At 40.3% G+C, this 24,598-nt stretch overlaps 1 protein-coding gene across 11 annotated transcripts in view; it reads right to left on the reverse strand.

Moving 5' to 3' along the window:
- Positions 1–24,598, reverse strand: part of C5h8orf34 (similar to human chromosome 8 open reading frame 34) — a 539,213-nt gene that overhangs the window by 310,972 nt on the left and 203,643 nt on the right. For all 11 annotated transcript variants that reach the window (NM_001109259.2, XM_063288168.1, XM_017593564.3 and 8 more), the window contains one exon: positions 1,566–1,738. In NM_001109259.2, coding sequence (NP_001102729.2) covers positions 1,566–1,738 — 173 coding nt within the window. The remainder of the gene's footprint in view (positions 1–1,565; positions 1,739–24,598) is intronic.

Here is a 24,598-nt window from a genome sequence, read left to right on the forward strand (position 1 = left end):
ACTGCTCTAACACTGAGCCTGCTGGCTGCCTGCCACCATGGTCCTCGACATAATGATCATGGACTGACCCTCTGAAACTGTAAGCAAGACATTAATTAAATCAGCAGTTCTCAACCCGTGTCACGGCCATGAGAAAGCACGTATTTCTGATGGTCTTAGGAACTCCCAACCATAAGTTTATTTTGGTTGCAACTTCATAAGTGTAATTTTGCTTCTGAGCTGTGTCTCAGTTCCTCAGACCATGGGAAATATGTGTTTTCAGATGGTCCAGTCCCACAGGTTGAGTGCTGCTGAATTAAATGCTTTCTTCTAAAGGTTTCCATGGTGATGGTGTCCATTCACAGCAATGGAACAGCAACTAAAGCATATGCACTTTGAAGTTCCTAAACACATTATAGCTTATAAATTAAACCACTAAAGCTAATAAAACACAATAATTATATTCAGTCACAGTTATCGTCTGTAAGCATAAATGATGATAACAAAGACTTTTCTCTGTAGTCCACCTTAACTACGCCCACCCCATAAATTCTTACCCACTGAACAATCCCCTTCTCCCTGATGACGCTTCTTCCTAGTACATTCTCGTCTCCCCACCCACCTCTTAATCCCCTGCCCAGTTTTACAGCTGGTCCTTACTCAAAGATCAGAATCTTGAAATTATTTCTCTATTTGGTGTTGGTAACAAAGAAATGGAACTTACTTAAATAAGAAGAAAAGTAACAAAACACAAATCCAGCAGGCATACTCAGAGGGAAAGTACTTGCCTATTATATGTATAAAGTCCTAGAACTGCCCAAGGGAAGGGAGAAGACTTCAAGAACAAGATCTAAATAACACCGTTCTTTAAACATTTTTACTAAAATGCTCTTTATCTGTTTACTTTGTGTATGTGTGTTTATGTATGTGTGTTTATGTGTTTGTATGTTTGTATATGTGTTTTTGTATATGTGTGTGTGTGTGTGTGTGTGTGTGTGTGCACTTGACTCTGCAAGCTCATTTCACACGTATGGTGCTCGGAGGACAATTGAAGGGAGTTTTTCCTTCTGTAATGTAGCCTCCAAGAGGATTGAACTAGGCTGGGGACCTGCATCCTCCCCTCTAAGCAGAGTTTTACTCTGCTTACTCTAGACATTACTTCTTCTGACCAGTCTGTGTACTTTTAGGAGACATTATGGGGTTTTGTTTTGTTTTTGATTTGAAATTCTTTATTGGATATTTTTTAATTTACATTTCAAATATTATCCCCTTTTCCGGCTTTCTGTCCAAAAAACCCCTATCCCACCCTCCCTCCCCCTTCTATGAAGGTGTGAGCCCCCAACCACCCACCCCTTCCTGCTTCCCTTTCCTGACATCCCCCTGCACTGATGTTGGTGGTGGGAGTCCAGCCTTAGCAGAACCAAGGGCTTAGGAGACAATATGGAATGAAAATCTAGTTTTTTTTTTTATCATATGCAAAGTTCAACAATTTTCCTTATGAGATAACAAAATTATGTACTCATGTTTACTTTCCCTCTCCTGTTTAATAAGCTCTAACACAGATTCACGAAGGAGATCCACCTCACCTTCCCGCCGGACTAGAGCTGCTGTCTTCACTTTCCCATGAGTCATTCTTACTCCGCGGGACCGGCGGCTGCAGCATTTCAGCTGCGAGGGGATCGGCATCGTTTTCTGCTCTGCCGATCCATTCCCCAATCACACGAGGTCTCAGAAGGGAGGAATTGAAAGCCACTGTTTCCTGCAGGTCCAAAGAGATGAAAAGTGCTGCTTTCCATTACTTTTTCTCGTTAACGGGTAACAGGAAAATATCCTCCTGGGCTCGCTGATATCAAAATGTCCCCTCACTTCTCGCCATTCCCACTCAATGCCTTCTTCTGTGATTTAGGCTAATTCCTGAAGACCACTGGGATTAAGTGTCTGGGAGTGAAATCTTGGATTTGGGTCCTCAGAAGAGTGGGTTGGAATTCTGAGTGGAGGGAAGAGAGCCTTCAAAGCCTACAGTATGCAAGGGTGTTGTGCCACAGCTGGGAAACAGAGCAAATACTCGCTCTGGAAGGAACGAGCTGCAGCAAGAAACCATAACTATGAGGATGTAGGAGGGGAAGGGTGGATGTGTTTCCTACACTGTGATGCATTCTGGACTTGCAGGGTTGCCATAGACACACAGAGTAGGCCCATACCAACGACAAGTAGATTAGGTTAGCTGAAACCATGTGGTCTCTTCAGAGATTTGAAATGAGTCAATGCATTCGATTCACCTGTTGGCTATGACATACCCAAGAAAATATTGATGGAAAATATTGGCTATATGTAATTACTAGGCATATTTTAAGTGGAAAAAAAAGTCAAGTTAAAAAGAAATACCTACATGACCTAACTTTTATCTGGAGCCACATGTAGACTTACCTTCATCGATTGATTCCTAATTCATAGAGTCAGTTACTAGATTTTTTTTTAAAATTTGCACATAGATTTTATAGCACATTTTCAGTAATTCTGAAATATCAACTTTTCTATCATCATTTTCAATTGTATTTATGTATTTATCTTATATCCTTCTCTCCTCTCCTCCAAGTCCCTCCTTCTGGCCTCCTCCCACACCCCCATCCCTAACTCCATTCACCCCTCCTCTGTTTCTCTCTAGAAAAGGGCAGGCCTACTATGGCTACCAATCAGTTATGGCATATCAAGATGCAGTAAGACTAGGTACCTTCTCTCCTATTAATGCTAGGTGAGGCAACCCTGTGGGAGGAAAGAATCCCAAGCACAGGCAACAGTCAGAGACAGTCCCTGCACCTGCTGTTAGGAGTCCCACAAGAAGACCAAGGTCCACAATGGTTACACATGTGCAGAGGGCCTAGGTCAGTTCCAGACAAGCCCCTGGTTGGTGGTTCAGCCTCTGTGAGCCCCTAGGAGGCCAGCTTAGTTGATTTTCTGTAGGTTTTCTTGTGGTGCCTTTGATCCCTCTGGCTCCTGAACTCCTTCTTCCACCTCTTGCATAGGATTCCTTAAACTCAACCTAACATGTGGCTGTGGGTATCTGCATCTGCTTCCATCAGTTGCTGGGTGAAGCCTCTCTGATGATGATTGGGCAAAGCATTAAACTATGAGTATAGCAGAAGATAAACAGGGATCACTTCACTGACTCTCCTACACACACACACACACACACACACACACACACACACACTTTCTGATTGGCTCCATCCTAGGTTTCTGGGCTGTCCAGCTTCTGGTTCCTAGCTCTCCCAGCATCAAGAGTGGGTTTCCTCTCCTGGCATAAGTGTTTATTAGCTATAAAGTAAGGGATAACCATACTGCAATCCACACACTAAGAGCAGCAAAACACAAGGAGGGCTCAAGGAGGGATGCATGAATCTCACTGTGAAGGGGAAATAGAATAGACATATCAGATAGACAGGGAGGGGTTCTGGCTAAGGGAGGGGGTGTAGGAACAGGAAGGATCAGGTGGGAGAAGACAGATGGAAGACTGGGAGAAGCTATTGGAATCTGGGCTACGTAGAGGTTGGGATCCCTAGGATCAGTTTGAAACCTAGTGCAATAGAAACTCCCAGGAATCTATGGGGTGACCCTAGCTAAGACTCCTAGCAATGGGGGATAAGGATCCTGAATTGGCCATCTTCTGTCACCAGACAAGACTTCCAGTGGAGGGATTGGGACACCAACCCAGCCACAAAACTTTCAACGTACAATTTGTCTTGCCTGCAAGATATCCTGGGGTGGATAAGCCCCAGAAATTATGGGAGTGGCCAACCAAGGACTGGACCAGGCCAAGACCCATTTACTATTTTTTATGTGCTAAGAACTGGCTGTCATGCTGGGAAAAGCTATAGCAAAAAGGAGCCACTTTTAATAATGGTTTTCTGTAAAAGGAGAGGGAGGTGATTTTAATTATTTGGTTTGCTATTTCCTTATCTTTTAACTGTCCCATGACAAATATGTATTTGTCTGGTCATGTTTATGATGAAAATATGTGATTTGAGAAACATGTTCTGCTTAAATCTCCTTTATGGAAAATTTTCAGTGTTAGAAAAATTTTGAACAGTTCTTCAAAAATTCAGACCTGGTGTTCTGTGCCTTTATAATTCACAAAATATTATGCAATTGTAATGCAGAACACAAATTATACAACATTTAAATATCTGAATATAATAAAAGCACAGTATTTAAGACATTGTATAATAGCTTAGATACTAACTTAAAGATTAAGACCACATCAAATGTGACTTAGAATATATTCAGTGGACATTTCTCTGAGTTACAGGGAAAAGCTGGATATGTAATTAAATGTTATTAATTAATTTATTTAAACAATGAAACAGAATAGACAAATATTCTCTTTGCTCTGGACTCACAGAAGCATACAAACTAGTAAAAAAGAAATAGCAAAAGAAAAGCAAGTGACTACAATAACTATGAAGGAAAGGATGAAACGGGACTTAAGATTTGGTGAGATCCAAATGCTGAGAGCAGCAGAGATTCAGAAGAACCCTTGGCTGCTTGCTGGGAAGTCAAACGGAGTGGTAACCACCACTGTTGGGGAGTGGAACCACAGAGGGTGTAAATGGCTTGACGTTTATGATGGTTAAGTCCATCTGGCACAGAAATTTAAGGGGAAATTGCTGACCATCGGGCAGTGAGAGAAGACGTACACAGGGTAGGGGCAGCTGGTGAGCCACTATTTTACATGATTCAAAAGAGACTCAATGGCTTTCATATTTTTCTGAATGTACAAAGCCTTTTTGTAGTGGTATCAATGAAAAGATGGAAGAAACAAATACTACTTCTTTAAAAAATATTTTGTCATTGAAAATTTTTAACTTAGTCTGTTCACATGTAAGAGATTGAAGAAACAGACTTTTGTTTGTGCATTTTATTTACATTGGATTAAGCTCAATAAACATTTCTGTATATATCTCTCTAAAAGTGATTTAATAAAGTGAACTATTCTTAGTAGTACATAATTATACTACAGTAAATAACAATTAATTATATTTAAACACATATACATGTGCACACATACAAAGTGTGTGTGTGTGTGTGTGTGTGTGTGTGTGTCTGCCCATGTAATCCTAGTTGTCATGGAACTGAAACTCACTATGTAGACCATGTTGGCCTGAACTCACAGAGGTCTGCCTGCCTCTACCTCACAATTAATTTAATTATAACCATGAGCCACCACATCCAATTAAAATGTATGCTAATAACACCAGATCTTTTGAAACCTTTTTTAGGTTCACAGATAAACATCTTACTTAAAGATGGAATGATAAACTTGTAAATGTGAATTGTTTAGAAACACAAAACCCCAAGTCCCTCTGCCCTCTGCCAAATTTCCAGAGTTCTGAGTTCTGATTCGAACATTGGGAAATGAAAGGCACCCCGTGAGACTATGCAGTAAGAAGCAGAATCCTGTTCTTGGCTAGGATTCACTCAACTGCAAATGCATGCCTAGTCAGAAAGCCCCCCACAGCTCACAGATTCTCTTGGCTTTACCCATTACCAAGGAGCATACATATCCAGGGAGTAGCTGTTTCATCCACACCTACTCTTTCCAGGAACATGCCATCCACAGTCTAACCCACAATCAACTAACTGATCTTACAAGTTCGGCTCTTGCCAGGTTTGGGATTTTAAATGTCTCACAAAGTTCATGTGATGGAGACTGTCTCCAGCCTGTGGGGCTCCCTTTAAGAGAGGGGTCTACGGGAGGACTTTGTGGCACAGGAAAGTGCTCTTGAAGTAGGTACTGGAACCTTAGTCATCTCTCTTATTTGCCCTCAGACACCATGAAGGACACCATTCACTCCATTGTGTACCCTCCATCATGCTGCAAGGCGAAGTAATAAGGCCAAGTGACCCACAACTAAAATCTTCTGAGTCTGAAGCCAAAATAAACAATAAATGTCTAAATCTTTTAAAAAGTGTGACATCTCTACAGAATTCTGAGTTATGACTAGAACAACAGGAAATGAAAGGTACCTAGTCCGAGTATGAAATAGAAAGCAGAATCCTGTAATGGGTCTGATTTATTTCCTCCTGGAGTGATAATAATCAACTCGGGGATTAGTGTAGCTTCAAAGTGGATATGAAAAGGTTCAATTCTGTCACTGTATTTTTGTAACAACAATTTAAAAAAAGAAACTTCCACTAAAACTGGTACTGAGATAATGTGGAGAGAGAGAGAGAGAGAGAGAGAGAGAGAGAGAGAGAGAGAGAGAGGGAGAGAGAGAGAGAGAGTGTGTGTGTGTATTAGAGTTTCTTTTGAGAGATTTGTGACTCACCATTAATATGAAATCACCATTAATATGAAGACAAGTAAAGAGCACAGTAGAGGACCTGAGTCTGGAGAAGAACAATAGGAAGTTTAAACTGCTTTTGTTGTTCTAGTTTAGTCTAATTTGGGACGGAGGTGAATGACTGGGTTGTGGGAAGTGGAGTTTTGTCCATGGTGGAGTTTTAGATAACCAAGATAAAGGGAGCGGTGTAAAAGCAGAAGCAATAATTCTGGGCACTGTAAGTGTGAGGTACAGTAGTCTCTGTGTGTGGGACACTGACAAGGAGGACTCCTTGCTGCACAGACACATGGCGTGCCGAGACTGGGAATAACCGTCCTGGAAATGAGAGTGTGAAATAAAGCCTCAAAGAAAAGTCCATCAAATGTCTGAGTTGGTCACAACCTAAAGCTCATGTGTTAATGGGATCTAGTTATGAACACACATGTGTTAATGGGATTTACTTATGAACTCTAAAACTGTGTCTCAAATTCACTGAAGAAAAATAAAAGTAGGACATCCTATGTTTTATCTTCGCCCAGTTAAGTTGTCATATGGAAATACAAAGGAGAATCACTTTTATTATTTGTTTCAGAATATATTTGCTCAAATGCTTATGGCTGTCAAGTTTCTTTACTTTGTTTTAGCTCCTCTGTTTGCCTATGCTTTACATAGCATCACTTATAAATGGAATACCAAAACCCATGCTGGCTTTGGTTTATACCTCATTGAGATGGTTCCCTCTGGGAAGTTATTTAGAATAAATATGCCACTCTTTCTGTTTTCCATTCATTTACATTTATAGGATACGCATCTGTCCTGTCTTACTGAATGCAGTTTACACAAAGCAACCGGAAGAGAAAGGGGAAGTCTGAAGGCACACAGTAAAATGAGGGAGGGAGGGGGATCAAATCTCAAAACTCAGATCTGATCGTTTACACAGTTGCTTACTTACAGACACTTTGCAAAGGACTGAACTGTGTACTTGGTACACTTTGCATTTGTGCATATGTGCAATACCAGCCTTCTCAGTGGCAACTTCCCTTGCTTAAGTCACTTCCAGTCCACTCCCCTCTGCTCACTTTTTTTCAGATATTTACTGCCTCCTTATTTTATTCATTCCCTATCTATCTATCTATCTATCTATCTATCTATCTATCTATCTATCCATCCATCCATCCATCCATCAAGACAACATCTCAGCATAAGCTTTGACTGGCCTGGAATTTACTATGTTTACCAGGCTGGCTTCAAACTCATAGAGATGCCTCTGCCCTCTGCCCTCTGTCCCCTGCCCTCTGCCCTCTGCCCTCTGCCCTCTGCCCTCTGCTCTCTGCCCTCTGCCCTCTGCCCTCTGCCCTCTGCCCTCTGCCCTCTGCCCTCTGTGCATTTGGTTTAAAAGCCTGGACCACGATGTTTAGCTTAACTGCCTCTTTGAAGTGATCTTATAGTATAAAGTACCACTTCCTTCTCTGATGACCTCCCGCTTTCTTGTACAGGTTTGTTATAGTTCCTGCTTGAGCAACAAATGCCCTAACTCTACCTATCCGAATAATTATTGCAGCTGTTGAACTCATATCTGTATTATATTTATCCCCGTAGACAGGGTTTTCCAAAACTCTCTTTTCTAAATAAAAATCCAATAATTCTAGATAATATGGAGTGAGATGATTTTTAAATTCATAGAGAGGAGGTGCTGATGGAGCATCTGCAATAGGCCCTCCCAGAGCTACCAAGGAACCGACATCCTTAGAGTTTAAAGATTGCTAGTGTGGGGGATCAATTTGAATGATCTGAGTCTTTAATCTGTAGGACAAGTCTATGTCCTTGTCTTTTATCATATGACTTTTGAGTGTCTCGGACAAGGGTAAAGTATATTTCATTCCACATATGACTTGCTTAGACCAATGGTGAGGACAGAAATGATTGTATCAGATACAAGCAAGCCTAGCCCTGCAGAGACTTTCCTGCCACATTTGCTGCCTTGCAGGTTCACCATTACCATGAGAAAGATACTCAGGGTTCTCAGGAAATGCTTAACTAGCTTTGAATCACCTCAGGCAAACCCAGCGTATATAATTTTGGCAGATATATGAGATACCCTCTTGACACATAAAGACGTTCAACCACACTCCCTTGAACCAGAAACCAGCACAAACTAGCTTAATTCAAAAGAAGCAAGAGAGGTAAATGTTGTTCAACCACCAAGTTATGCTGAAAATTGTTCGCCACAGCCAATTCAGACTCTGTATTGTTAAATAAAAGATTCACTTGACATTGGGATATTGTGACGGGCAGAGACTTTGGAAATGGTCAGAAAATTTCAAGAAGCTGAGAAAATGAGCTCTAGTGGTGTTCAGATACTCGGTGAAAGTGTCAGCTGGCAAGATAGAAATTGTATCTGATTTTCAAAATTAAGTATGGAAATATTTAGGAGTAATATTGTAAACGAATTCCATGCAGAACAGGCCAATTTTCAAGGCAATTTTCCAAAAAAAACCCCAAAATTTAAAAATTGGGCATTGCCTTATTTATAATAGCCAGAAGCTGGAAAGAACCCAGATGCCCTTCAACAGAGGAATGGATACAGAAAATGTGGTACATCTACACAATGGAATATTACTCAGCTATCAAAAACAACGAGTTTATGAAATTCGTAGGCAAATGGTTGGAACTGGAAAATATCATCCTGAGTGAGCTAACCCAATCACAGAAAGACATACATGGTATGCACTCACTGATAAGTGGCTATTAGCCCAAATGCTTGAATTACCCTAGATGCCTAGAACAAATGAAACTCAAGACGGATGATCAACCCATTCAGAGCCTGCCCCACATGTGGCCCACACATATACAGCCACCCAATTAGACAAGATGGATGAAGCAAAGAAGTGCAGACCGACAGGAGCCGGATGTAGATCGCTCCTGAGAGACACAGCCAGAATACAGCAAATACAGAGGCGAATGCCAGCAGCAAACCACTGAACTGAGAATAGGTCCCCCATTGAAGGAATCAGAGAAAGAACTGGAAGAGCTTGAAGGGGCTCGAGACCCCATATGTACAACAATGCCAAGCAACTAGAGCTTCCAGGGACTAAGCCACTACCTAAAGACTATACATGGACTGACCCTGGACTCTGACCTCATAGGTAGCAATGAATATCCTAGTGAGAGCACCAGTGGAAGGGGAAGCCCTGGGTCCTGCTAAGACTGAACCCCCAGTGAACTAGACTGTTGGGGGGAGGGCGGCAATGGGGGGAGGCTTGGGAGGGGAACACCCATAAGGAAGGGGAGGGGGGAGGGGGATGTTTGCCCGGAAACCGGGAAAGGGAATAACACTTGAAATGTATATAAGAAATACTCAAGTTAATAAAAAAAAAATTGGGCATTGCCAAGTTTATCACCACCACCATATCCAGATATCCAAAGATTAAAGTTCTCACCAAATGTTAAATTTAGGCTCTTTTAGATAAAACAAAGCCTGAAGGTAAGGAAATACCAAGAATATGACTACAATTCCCCCTTGAAAAAAGTTTCTGAAATATTAAAAGCTTGTTAAAGGTGATACTTCATATACCTAATGAAATAGTAGTCATTGTATACATTAAAAGCAACTATGGAAAGATTTGTGGATATAGATGTGGTACAAGGAAGGATGTGAAATCAGATATAGGTAACCATCTATTTGGCATGGATGGAATGAATAGAAAAAACTATCTGTTTGGAATGAGGTAGGCTGAGATGTTAGGATGTAAACTGTGAGCCGTGAGGAAGCAAGTGGAGGGAGGTGCACAGTGTTCTTTTCCCTGCATTCCCCTAAGACTCTTGAGAAAAGAAGAAACTCCTACAGGTGACACCAAGAACTGGACTTCCAGGGAATCCAGTCTCCATAACCTGGTACAGTTAAGGAACCCACATCCCAATGTGGTGCCAAGCAGAGATTACACACACACACACAATATTCCTTGTCTGTGGTGGAAATGTTAATAAGGCTATCCCATCCTAATCCTATCATGTAATGACAACAAAGAAATAAAACTATAGCTTGCTTATAAATGGAACAAATGCCAGCTAAATGGATGAAGAGAATGTTCACAGAGTGTCTCAGAAGTGTGAACATGCCAGTTCTCCCATACACAGCTAAGTCAGGCCCATGACAAGCCAAACCCACAAAAGGAACAGAAAATTGGTAGAGGCTAATGGTAGGAAGCCGAGGGTTCACTGTTCAGCACAGGGCTCTAAGAAAGCTTTTCTCCATAGAGGGAAAAACATGTCCCAACTTTTGGCTATGCTGAACAAAAAATTTGGGTGAATCAAATACCTACTTGTGATTTAGAAAAAAAAAACTTGTAGAAATGTTACAATTATTTTAATGATTCCATGTAAGAATGAATTTCCTGGGCTGGGGAGATGGCTCAATTGTTAAGAGCACTGACTCCTCTTCCAGAGGTCTTGAGTTCAATTCCCAGCAACTACATGGTGACTTACAACCATCTGTAATGTGATCCAATGCCTTCTTCTCATGTGACTGAAGACAGTGACAGTGCACACACATACATAAAATAAATAAATGTAAAAAAAATAGATTTCCTAACAAAGCAAGAGTGTTTAAGAAAATGATAGTTTTTCTTTTAATAGAAAACACAATTTAAAATGTGATGGCAGTGCTCAAACTTAAGAATCTAGACAAAACAAAAACAAAAACAAAAAACAAACAAACAAACAAAAAAACACTGTAAAAAAACTAGGCCAAATATACTAGCCACTACTGGACCTTGTTCAACATGCTAAGACTGTCAGTTACAAGCGTGAGTCTTACTTTTTTTTTTCTTTTACTTTTCTCCATTAACATGGAAACTACTGGAGAAAAAGGTATTATTCTGAACCCGTTAGTAGGTGTATAAATTGACACAAACACTTTATGTTAAAAATTCTACCACACAAAAGGCACTGGCCTTGCTGCCCAAAGGGTTTGTTTTTCTGTCCCAGAGGGAGACCACTGGAAAGGAAATGCAAGCACCAGTGGCTACTGCACCATAGTTTTTGAAAGAGATAATTGAAAAAAAAAATGTTTGGAGTAAAACACCATTTAAGGAAATTTTAAACCATAAATAAATAGGAAACCTATTGTTAAAAAGGTGTGCGTGAGCCTGGTGGGATGGAACATGCTTTTAATTGTAGCACTCTGGAGGCAGGTGATCTCTGTGAGTTTGGGGTCAGCCTGGTCTACATAGTGAGTTCTAGAATACCTAGAGCTACATAGAGGTACCCTGTCTCAAAAACAAAGAAACAAATAAATAAGTAATAGTGTGGAGAGAGAGAGAGAGAGAGAGAGAGAGAGAGAGAGAGAGAGAGAGAGAGAGAAATAAAATTACACTTGAAGATAACATAAAACAGGACATTCTTAGGGTCACACAGGACTTCCTTCTGTGTTACAATGGTTAGTAATGGTTAATCGCTGGGTACATTCTACACACCTAGGTATTTAATATAATTTTTTTCACATGTTGTAATGTATGACTTGACATATTCAAAATTTTTTTGTAAAAAGGCAGCATACCATTTCACTGGGCTAATAGCACATCTGACTGCCATTGAAGATGTCTCTGAATGGCACACCCAGTAGCTGCTAGATACACCCCACATCATTCCACCCCTGTTTTATGTCTTTATTTACAATAAGAAACATTTACTCTTTACTACGGGTATTTCTCACACCTGTGCTAGTCTAGACAGAGTAAAAACTCCTTTGTACTCCTCATTAGTCATCAACTCCTCCTCCTCCTCCTCCTCCTCCTCCTCCCCTGCCATATCTCTTCTGCATTCTCCCTTCTCACTTAGGTTATATGTAAGCCACTTCCTCATATGTAAATGTTCCAGTATTTAATTAGCACAGTAGCTATTTGTAAATAAATTCTTATCTTATTTAACATAAAAGAATTATTTAGCAATAATTCTTTTAATACTAATCAATATTTAATTTAAAATTTTCCCAGATGGCCTTAGGGAAGTTATCTGTTTGTTCAAGGCTGGACGGATCTAAGAAGTTCTCTGAATGTTGCAACTGACTGTCTTTTACACTGCTATTAATTAGATTTCTCTTGCTCTGATTCATTTTTCTTATAATATAGTATAATTATTTCTTAATTCTGAAGTGGTGAGACTTTGTCCTGTGTGTAGACTACACAGTCTATTGTATTCCTTTCTTCTCCTAATTTTGCCAGATTATTGTTGTGGATTTCCCCAAAGCTGTTTGTATTTTGATGCTAATTCTGCTTCCCCAAGAAGGGCTGCCTAGTCACATACTTCATTAGTAAAATAAAGGCTAAAGCTGGTGATTGGGCAGGGGAAGGGTAGGTGGAGCAGAAGAGTTGGGGAGAAAGAGAGGAGAGAAAAGGGCCAACAGAAGAGGAGGTAGAAGGAAGACTGAGTTGAAGCACCTGGCCTGGAGAAAGCGCAAGTTATAAGGGATCTCATAGCTGGGGAATAGAGTAGTATAGTGGTAGATCTGCCCAATCTCGGTGAGAGCTTGCATTCATATTAATCGAGTTGTGTTTTCTTTGCATTTATTTGAGTTGGAGAGATTACTGCAACAAATTGGCACCCAACCTATCCATTAGAACTCAACTAACCTGAGATAAAATGTCACACACACACACACACACACACACACACACACACACACACACACACACACACTAGAATAGGACTCTCTGGCAGGGATCTAGGCTGGAGCAGTGGTGGATTGAAAGCTGATTGCATCTGAGGGGTCTACAGAGAACTGCAGAGAGGCTCCCTCCCCCAAACCCCAGCCAGAGAGCTCCAGCTAGGGGCAGCACCAAGAATCACAGGGAGGGACAAGAGAACCTGGAGCTCAACTGCCTGCAAGGTAGATTTTTGGGCAGACACATTGAAGAGGTCTAGGCATCTATGACTTGGAGAGCCTTTGTTTGCTTCCCCAGATCTCCCCATGTCTACACTGGAAACAGACAGTCAGACTTATCTTGGAACTGGAGGTTGCCTGAGATCAGCACACAAGCAAGGACTGCCAGTAACCCAAAGAGTCCCCTCCCAGGGAATAAAGAATAGGAGAGGACTGCATGGATATTTTTAGCACAAAAACAGAGTAAGAAACTAGAAACCTATATTGAGAAGGTCTCTGAATTGTCACTAAAAGGAAACATGAGACTTTGACAATTAGTCGAAATGGATCCAGCTGAAATTGTGGTACCTTTTACTAACACAGAAATTGCCCTGTTATTGGCAAAAGATGAATACTGGCAAAGAGCATGCAGTAATTTCTTGGGAGAGATTAACAACAGATACCCTAAAGACTTCAGTTCATAAAAAGAACTAATTGGATACTCCCTCGTATAATAAAGGTGGTATAATATGTGGAGCCCCTACATTTTACACTGATGCCAGTAAGTCAGAAAAGGCAGGATATAAATCAGAAGATAAAAGTGAGGTGGCTGAGAGTCCCTATAAGTCAGTTCAAAAATCTGAATTATATGCAATATTCATGGTGTTGTCAGATTTTCAAGAGTCTCTTAATATAGAAACTGACTCTCAAGATGCAGAAAGGGCTGTTTTACACAAAGACTGCTGAACTTATTCAGGATTGTTCTGAATTGACTTCACTATTTACTCAGCTACAACCAATGATCAGAAATAGGAGTCATCCACAATATATAATACACATAAAATCTTGTACAGGTTTGTCAGGCCCTCTGGCTCAGGGTAATAATGAAATTGACCAGCTATTGATAGGAACTATACCAGAAGCATCAGAATTCCATAAAAAAAAAAAACACCACGTTAACAGCAAAGGTTTAAATAAAGAATTCTTGGCTAACAAGCCAAGCAAATGTTGCGGCAATGTCCTACTTGCTCTTTATAACCAAATTCCATTGCCTACAGGAACTAACCCTAAGGGTAGTCAAAGAAATGAAATTTGGCATATGGATGTCTTCCATTTTACAGAGTTTGGTAAACTGAAATATGTGCACCAAACTTTAGACTCATATTCAGGATTTCAATGGCCTTAGCATCAGAAAAGGCCGATTCTGTAATTACACATTTGTTACAAGTTATGGCCATTATGGGTATACCCATACAAATTAAAACAGACAATGAGATACCTCTAATAAGATGAAGCAGTTTTTTGAATATTATAATGTAAAACATGTTACAGGCATATCATGCAATCCTATAGGACAAGAGATTGTGGAGAGATCTAATTGAACTCTAAAGGAAATGCTTACCAGGCAAAAGTTGGCAACAAAACCCCCCAAAGGTAGATTACACAGCCCTTTATTAACCTTACATTTTTTAAATGCTAATGAAGAAGACAGCATAGCTACTGAAAGATGTTGGATTGTGAAAAACTACTGAACTAAATCAGCCTGTTTATATTAAGGATATTCTGACATCAGAATGGAAAATGGGAAATGTGTTACACTGGGGAAGGGGTTATGCCTATGTTTCCACAGGAAAAGAAAAGTCGTGAGTTCCTTTCAAGTTGATAAAGATCAGACATGACAAAGAGAGACCTCCTGAAGACCTTGGTGACAGAGAAGAAAAGGAAGACTAACACAATCCACAAATAGGTAATGTATATGTGGTGATCTTTATGTCACTGTATATAGAGTCAGCTCTGAACTGGCTGAGACTAAAATGGTTATACACAGCCAGTAACATTTACTGGGTCCAAATTTCTCATAACTTGTTATTACATACCATTCTTTAAGATGGCAAGTATACAAAATTATATAACAGTTTGATTACATGAACCTCTGAAGAAAGGCAGTCATCTTTCTTTTGATCTTCATTTACCAATCTGTACACCTGGAACATTCCATGTGAATTCCTTTACAGGACTATATGATGCCTGTAAGTTTTGTGTGCTGCAGGATGAAAGAAGAGAAAGACAGCCCTAAAAAAGATCTATACTCTGGGATGCTGAGATTCTGAGACTTTCCATTCTAGCTCCACATTTGATTCTACCTCAACTACATTGCTGTTTTTTTAAAGACTTGCTTCCAGAACAGCTAGCCTGCCTATCCAGCCATTCAGACTGCCATATTCAAGGTATTCAAGATATCAGCTAAGCAATGAACTTTCTCGGCACATGGTGACTGGAAGGCAAATGATGCCACCTAGCTCTACTTTGACAAAGCCAACTTTCCTAATTTCCCTTGAACCCCCAGATGGGAATTCTTTGCCCCAATTCAGCTGGAAGTAGACAAAAGAAGATCATCTTCCCAGTTCCTTATGTTGGAGTGGATGATTCTGGTTATGTTAAGAATTATAGATATGTTGTCATTAAAGGGATACTTTACAAATGTAACTTCGGACAGGGAAGGAACTAGGCAGTTTAAACTCAGGGATTTCGACCTTTTCTTTCCTCTTCTCTATCCTTCCTTCTACCCTTCCTTCTTAGGTAAAAGGGAAGTGGGCGGAAAAGAATGGAGGTGATACAGTAATATCATAGAAGTTAGAGAAATAGACAAATAGGGATAGGTTAGCAAATTTACTCTTAAGCAAAATATTACATAGTTATATCTTACATTAGTAGAAGTCTTTGTAATTGATACAAAGTTGAAGTTATAATCTTTTCATTAGTATAGTATTTATTTGATACAAATTTAAGGTTTTCATTGGTATAATTTCTTATTGATTTAAAATTGAGATTAATATTGTTACTTTCATATAAGCATTGTGCCTATACAATACATTTAAGAATACAAAACTTAGACACAGTCCTATAACTGCTATTACAAACTGCTTTTAGTTGATTAAAAAAATACGAGTTAAAGGTCAGATAGCAAACTCATGGTTCTGAGTCAATTAAAAGGGTGTTTTTGAGATACTTCAATTAAAAATGGCCAAGAGTAGTCAAAGCTTAACAGTTCAGAAATGTTTTGTGTAGATAGATAATTCTCAAAGGTGTCAGAAGTCCATAGAATAGGATATTTATGGACATCTCTTTATTAAAGATCATTTGACTAGAGACTGTTCCTGACAGCACCCCTTCTTGGAATCTAAGGAGAAATCGAGCATCAATTTGGTTGCTTCAATTGTGCCGAGACAGCCACTAGGCAAGAATTGCCTCAATTCAACTACAGGGAAAATACTACACAGAAAAAGGACAAATTATGCAAAATAGTTGACTGATAAGCTCTGCCAAGACAGAGTAATCAGCCCTTCAAAATTCTACATTACAAAGGTCTGTCAGATGGTCCTGGTCCAGAAGGCTGAAGAATGATGTTCCAATGTTTTGAGGAATGAAGGACTGTCAGGTGATCAGTAGTCTCTATAAATCTACAAAGTTTTGAAAGCTATGTTTTATGCTTCTCATATTTTCAGGTAATATTAGTCATTCTTGGATTTCTGTCATGGTTGGAGACTGGTTGTAGTCTCATAGCCAACCCAAGCTGTTTAGCAGTGAGAAAGATAATATAGATATGAAAGGGTGGTTTTCAGATGACATATGATCTAAAACCAAGATATAAGTTGGGTATGGAATTATACTCTTTTAGGATAGATGTCAGAGTGCTTTATTTAATGGACAAAATTGATGGACTGGGTGTTAAGTGTATCTTATACTTCATAAATTGTAAAATGGTAATAGTTCTACTCGATTTATATTTGAGGGAAAAGAGCCTTTGAACTGGACATGAAGGGGAAAATGTTGTGGATTGCCCTGGAGCTGTTTGTAATTTAATGCTAATTCCGCTTCCCCCAGAAGGGCTGCCTAGTCACAGACTCAGGACTCAGGTGACTTAAGAACCATCTCTCTATTTTAACTTGTAAAGTAAAGGTGAGAGTGATGATTGGGCAGGGGAAGGGGTAGGTGGAACAAAAGAGTTGGGGAGAAAGAGAAGAGAGAGAGGGGGCGGATTAGGAGAAGAGGAGGTGGAAGAAAGATGGAGCTGAAGCACATGGGCTGGAGAAACTGCAAGTTATAAGGGATCTCACAGTTGGGAAATAGAGTAGTACTCTAGATTTGCCCGATCTAGGTGAGAACTTGTATTCATATCAATCAAGTTGTTTAGAGAGCGGCGCGGCGAAACAAAGATGGTGCCGACATCTAGCCTTGTCTGGATGTCGACAACTTACTGCGCATGTGCAGGCTTGTCCCCTTGCTAGGGCGGCCATACGATAATGAGATGTAGGGCGCCCTCCAGTGGTGAACAACGGTACTGCACATGTGCGGTTTTTGCACCAGGTGTCAGTTGACCGTTGATATGCTAATGAGGGGCGGTACCATGCTAATAGGGTGATTCATTCTCCGCCAATCCCTGGAGGACAAGTAGTGGGGTGATAGTGGGGTGATCCATGCCCCATCAATCCCTGAGAGATAATTAGCATACTGTTGTGTATATAAGGCGAGCGACTTTGCCCCTCAGGCTCCCTGTTCAAGAGAGCTGTAACACAGTAAAGGCTTGTTCGCAGAAGAATCCTGTTGCCACGCGTCGTTCTTGCTGGCGGGACATTGGGCACGCGACAAAGTTGTGTTTTCTTTACATGGGTTTACTTGGGTTAAGAGATTATTGTAACCGATTATCAGATGGGTATGAGGCCCTGCTGTAAATAAATTCCATTATCTTATTTTATGTAAGTTAACAATGATTCTTTAATACCAGTCAGTATTTAGTTTTAAATTTTCCAGTAAGTTCTTAGTAATGCTATTCTTCTCTACTCATCTTTCTCAGAGAGAATAGATCTGTTGTAATAGCAAGGCATACGATCTCCCAAGGACTGCTCATCAGCGAGGATGGCAGCACTAACAACTTTGCTTACCACCATTAATTCAGCAGCATAAATTGTAAAATCACAACCATCTACTTTTATAATTCCGTGTTCATCTGCTTATCGGAATATTTCTATGAGGAGAACTCTGACGTAATTCTGTATTACCCTGAGGAACAATTTCTAACTTCATTCTTTCTCCACCCCAGGAGGCTTTTAAGAATAATAATTGTGGATCTCTACATTCATAGAGATGATGAAGGAAGTCTCTGATGAAGATCTTGGTTTTGTAAAGTCTGGCATTTCTCACAGAATCACAGCTATTGTTCTTACTCCTGTTCCATTTCCTCAGCTTTCCCCAGGAGGAGACAATGCTAGCCAGCTCCCACGACAATCTTGTCAGTGTTTAGTAGTTTGCCCAACTAAGACACAATAGAGTTTCACTGTGGATATCTTCTGCCCCAGTCCTGGAACTAGCATTTATGCCAAATGCACTTTGCTTACTGGTAATGTGAAATATTCAAAGACTAGAAACTCAGCACTGGAAGTGCTAATTGTTATTGGGCTGTCAATAAAGTGAATAAATGTACTTTTCAAATATTTTATCCTTGTCACCCATGGTCGTTCATGCATTTAATCCCAGCACCCAGGAGGAAGAAAAGCAGACAGATCTTTAATTTTGAAACTATCCTAGTCTACATAGAATGTTCTAGGCTAGCCAGCGCTACACAGTAACCCCTGCCTCAAAAATAAAAAATAAAATAAAATAAAAATAAAAGAGTCTTCAAATTCACAGGACTCAGACTTCCTGGGAGAAGAAAGCAAAGTAAAGAATCCAAGAATCCCTTTCTACCCTTTTTCAAGTCTGCATAAGTGCTAGGGTATCCGACAACAATGTTGATTGACTCTCTCAGTTGTTATTTTGCCTTGTTGCTTTGCTTTGTTCTTTAGATATCTAAGAATATAAAATTGTAGGGAGATTTCCCTTAATTATTTGATTGGCTAATAAAGATGACAAGAAGCTAATGGCTGGGTGAAGATAAGGAGGCAAGTCTTCCGGGTCCGAGAGAGGATGAGGGGACTTGGAGAAAGGAGCACCTCTTTTAGGGAGGATATGGAGAGTGAGAGGTTTACAGGATGTAGGCCCAGGAATTGTCGGACCCGGTGGAAGCTTCCTTCACCTGAAGAATTTCCAACATAGAAAAGATGATGAGTTTAGGGCTATAGAATTCTCACCCAGTGGTTGCATCATTCTGGTTAATTTTAAAATTAAGATTGGTGTTTTCCATTTGTGACAATTCAGGTGGGTGAGAGAGAGGGTGCAGCCGCATGGCAGAGCTAAGCCGCAGAGGTGGACAGTTGGTTGACCGAGAGGTAAGCTGTAGCTCCAGGGCATCTCAGGAGGGACACTTGCCCTGCCAGGTGGCTTAAGAAAGCCAGCCAGATCAGTCTGGAGGTTCCTCAGAAAATTGGACATTGAACTACCTGAGGACCCAACTATACCTCTCTTGGGCATATACCCAAAAGATGCTCCAACATATAACAAAGACACGTGCTCCACTATGTTCATAGCAGCCTTATTTATAATAGCCAGAAGCTGGAAAGAACCCAGATTCCCTTCAACAGAGGAAGGATACAGAAAATGTAGTACATCTACACAATGGAATATTACTCACCTATCAAAAACAATGACTTTATGAAATTCATAGGCAAATGGATGGAACTGGAAAATACCATGCTGAGTGAGGTAACCCAATCACAGGAAAACACACATGGTATGCACTCATTGATAAGTGGTTACTAGCCCAAATGCTTGAATTACCCTAGATGCCTAGAACAAATGAAACTCAAGAAGGATGACCAAAATGTGAATGCCTCACTCCTTCTTCAAAAGTGGAACAAGAATACCCTTGGGAGGAAATAGGGAGGCAAAGTTTAGAACAGAGGCAAAAGGAACACCCATTCAGAGCCTGCCCCACATGTGGACCGTACATATACAGCCACCAAACTAGATAAGATGGATGAAGCAAATAAGTGCAGGCTGACAGGAACCAGATGTAGATCTCTCCTGAGAGACACAGCCAGAATATGGCAAATACATAGGTGAATACCAGCAGCAAACCACTGAACTGAGAATGGGACCCCCGTTGAAGGAATCAGAGAAAGGACTGAAAGAGCTGAAGGGGCTTGAGACGCCATATGAACAACAATGCCAAGAGCTTGCTTGGACTTCTAGGGACTAAGCCACTACCCAAAGACTATACATGGACTGACCCTGTAACCTCATAAGTAGCAATGAATAGCCTAGTAAGAGCACCAGTGGAAGGGGAAGCCCTTGGTCCTGCCAAGACTGAACCCCCAGTGAACGTGATTGTTGCGGGGGGGGGGTGGTAATGGGGGGAGGATGCGTAGGGGAACATCCATATAGAAGGGAAGGTGGAGGGGTTAGGGGGATGTTGGCCTGAAAACTGGGAAAGGGAATAACAATTGAAATGTAAATAAGAAATACTCAAGTTAATAAAGATGAAAAAAAAAAAGCCAGTCAGAGAAACAGGAGGCTCAGAGAAAAATGCAAGTTAGCAGTTCAGCGGAGCTGAGCCAGTCTGGGGCGGCCATGGGAAATAGGACCAGATGGCCGCTTGGAGCCAGCCGTGGGGGTTCGACAGATGAGACCACGATTGCTGGCACCTAGCCGGAACTAACATGGGTTCTTTTAAAATTACATACTACATAAAATATATGCATTTTATGTTACAAAATGTTCCCAGAAACACTTCTGATATGATGCTTTTATTCCCTATGTCCTTTAAAAGTATGAAAGATTTTCTGGCATGGCTGAAGTATGATGTACAAAATCAATAATTGAGAACTGCCACCTTTAATTCTCCCTACTTGTCTGAATTACCTGAATAATACTCCTCCTGACAAAATAAAATTCTAAGTAATATGTGGAATTTGATAATGTGGCTTTTAACTTTCCTTTAGTTTGAACAGGTTTCTGTGTCTCTTGATGTTTAGAACCTCCACGTTTTTGTTTTATAAGACTTTTATTATTTTCAGAAAATACTCCAGGTATTTCTCCGTATTCAAATTTAACTCACTCATTCTTGGGAATAAAAATAGGGACGCATGCATTTTACACCAAAAGGCACACAGGGTTGATTTTGCTTTCCCATTACTCTTTCTCCTGATGGTCGTCATAACTCTGAGGCAGTATCTTCTAGTTTTCTCTGAAGTGAATGAGGCCCTTTCCCTCATCACTAAGTATCTTCTGGGACAGACAGCTGGGGAACCATATTCATTTTCTTGAATTAGGAAAGTGCCGTCCCTTACTCTTACCACCTTCGCTGAGGATGACCTGAATCGATCAGTAAAAGTCTACTAACTTTGGTTGTCTAATTGCATCTAATGTTTACCTCATCATGTCTCCTATTTGAACTCAGGATAATAGACATTGTATGTAAATCTATGTGTACACGTGCATTTTCTTTATTCATGCTCCACATTTAAGTTTTTAAAGAGTGACATAATTTCTTTGTCACAGAATTCAAAATGCTCCAAGAAAGCCTCGTTATAAGACTGTGAGTGTTGTCCATGGGCACTGGAAAAAATTTCCTGAACAAAACACCAATGACTTATGCTCTAAGATCAAGAATCGACAAATGGGATCTCATAAAACTGCAAAGCTTCTGTAAGGCAAAGGACACTGTGGTTAGGACAAAACGGCAACCAACAGATTGGGAAAAGATCTTTACCAATCCTACAACAAATAGAGGTCTTATATCCAAAATATACAAAGAACTCAAGAAGTTAGACCACAGGGAGACAAATAACCCTATTAAAAAATGGGGTTCAGAGCTAAACAAAGAATTCACAGCTGAGGAATGCCGAATAGCTGAGAAACACCTAAAGAAATGTTCAACGTCTTTAGTCATAAGGGAAATGCAAATCAAAACAACCCTGAGATTTCACCTCACACCAGTGAGAATGGCTGAGATCAAAAACTCAGGTGACAGCAAATGCTGGAGAGGATGCGGAGAAAGAGAAACACTCCTCCATTGTTGGTGGGATTGCAGACTGGTACAACCATTCTGGAAATCAGTCTGGAGGTTCCTCAGAAAATTGGACATTGAACTGCCTGAGGATCCAGCTATACCTCTCTTGGGCATATACCCAAAAGATGCCTCAACATATAAAAGAGACACGTGCTCCACTATGTTCATTGCAGCCTTATTTATAATAGCCAGAAACTGGAAAGAACCCAGATGCCCTTCAACAGAGGAATGGATACAGAAAATGTGGTTCATCTACACAATGGAATATTACACAGCTATCAAAAACAACGAGTTTATGAAATTTGTAGGCAAATGGTTGGAACTGGAAAATATCATCCTGAGTGAGGTAACCCAATCACAGAAAAACACACATGGTATGCACTCATTGATAAGTGGCTATTAGCCCAAATGCTTGAATTACCCTTGATGCCTAGAACAAATGAAACTCAAGATGGATGATCAAAATGTGAATGCTTCACTCCTTCTTTAAAAGGGGAACAAGAATACCCTTGGCAGGGTATAGAGAGGAAAAGATTAAAACAGACACAGAAGGAACACCCATTCAGAGCCTGCCCCACATGTGGCCCATACATATACAGCCACCCAATTAGACAAGATGGATGAAGCAAAGAAGGGCAGGCTGACAGGAACCGGATGTAGATCTCTCCTGAGAGACACAGCCAGAATACAGCAAATACAGAGGCGAATGCCAGCAGCAAACCACTGAACTGAGAATAGGACCCCCGTTGAAGGAATCAGAGAAAGAACTGGAAGAGGTTGAAGGGGCTCGAGACCCCTTATGAACAACAATGCTAAGCAACCAGAGCTTCCAGGGACTAAACCACTACCCAAAGACTATACATGGACTGACTCTGGACTCTGACCTCATAGGAAGCAATGAATATCCTAGTAAGAGCACCAGTGGAAGGGGAAGCCCTGGGTCCTGCTAAGACTGAACCCCCAGTGAACTAGATTGTTGGGGGGAGGGCGGCAATGGGGGGAGGATGGGGAGGGGAATACCCATAAAGAAGGGGAGGGGGAGGGATTAGGGGGATGTTTGCCCGGAAACCGGGAAAGGGAATAACACTCGAAAAGTAAGTAAGAAATACTCAAGTTAATAATAAAAAAAAAAGAACACAATCATATCTTCTGCAAATAGTAAAAAAAAAAAAAAAAAAAAAAGACTGTGAGTGTTGTCTTTAACCATTTGACCACTAAGAATCCAAAGGTGCCTAACTATGCTGTCTGTTCTTAGAGCATGTTCCTTGTGGGAAAATAGGATGGCTGGCTCTAAATACATGCTGTGATAAATTCCTGATTATTTATGCCACAACCTGAAGTGCATTTATGTTCACTTGCCCTAGAATATAAAAAAATATACAGTTAAAACACAAGGTATTAAATTTGCTTTAAAATTATGCAGAGTACTTACTGGTCGTAAAGTATTTAAAATCCTGCAGGAGCAGCTGCATCCCTGCTCTCTTCTCCATCATGAACCCCACCTTTTCCCTTGTTCTACACAAAATACGAAACGCATGGCACATCTTGTAGCAGTGTTCTGGTGTGAAGATGTGTGTATGCTTTCATTATACTTCCTCAATGAATAGTATAAGCACACTTGATCACCTTGACTTTTCATTTAAGCAGATAGTCAAGGACCACTTCATAATATATATTCTTTCATTCTTATGGACAAATAATCCTGTGCTCTAAAATATATTCAGTATTATTTCAATGTAGTCTTGACTTTTGCTACTCTTCAGCTTCTAAAGTATAAGTCTCTTCATATTTTGCCAGTATGTCTTTTAATTAGACTGGCGATTTGTATGAGAATGGTCCTTACAGACCCATATGTTTGAATACTTGGTCCCTGGTTGGTGGAACTCTTTGGGAAGGATTACACAAATGTCACTAGAGACAGGATTTGATGGTTAAAGACTTGCACTATTCCTACTACGTTCTCTCTCTCATATGTATATGTATATGATATGTATGAAATACATATCATATGTATGATATATTTATGATATGAATGATATACATACATATCAGTTTCCTGATTTCAATTAAGATGTGAGTCTTGGTTTGTTCTTCTATCATGGACTCTAACCCTCTTAAAACATAAGACCAATTAAGTGCTTTCTCTTCTCTTACCAGTTGCTAGGTGTTCTGTCACAGCAATGGAAAAATAACTCACCATAGGAAAAAGATAAATTCATCAACGAACAGTGCACATCAAATATTTAAGATATTGCAACCTTTTCCTGCACAGTGTTTGTATAGTTTCACACTCTCACCAGCAGTGTGTCCATGTGCCTGTTTGCCAGAGCCTCATCCAAATAGCATTTTGACAAACGTTGTGGTTAAGTCTGATAAAAATACATTAGTATTTGCATTGTAGCAATCATTGTTTTATATAGCTCACAAGGACAATTTTTCTGTTAACAAACTCCTCATTTGCTTCATTTATAACGCAAATGTATATCTTAGTCT

This window comes from Rattus norvegicus, chromosome 5 (genome assembly GCF_036323735.1).
Source record: "Rattus norvegicus strain BN/NHsdMcwi chromosome 5, GRCr8, whole genome shotgun sequence".
NCBI classification, from domain to species: Eukaryota; Metazoa; Chordata; class Mammalia; order Rodentia; family Muridae; genus Rattus; species Rattus norvegicus.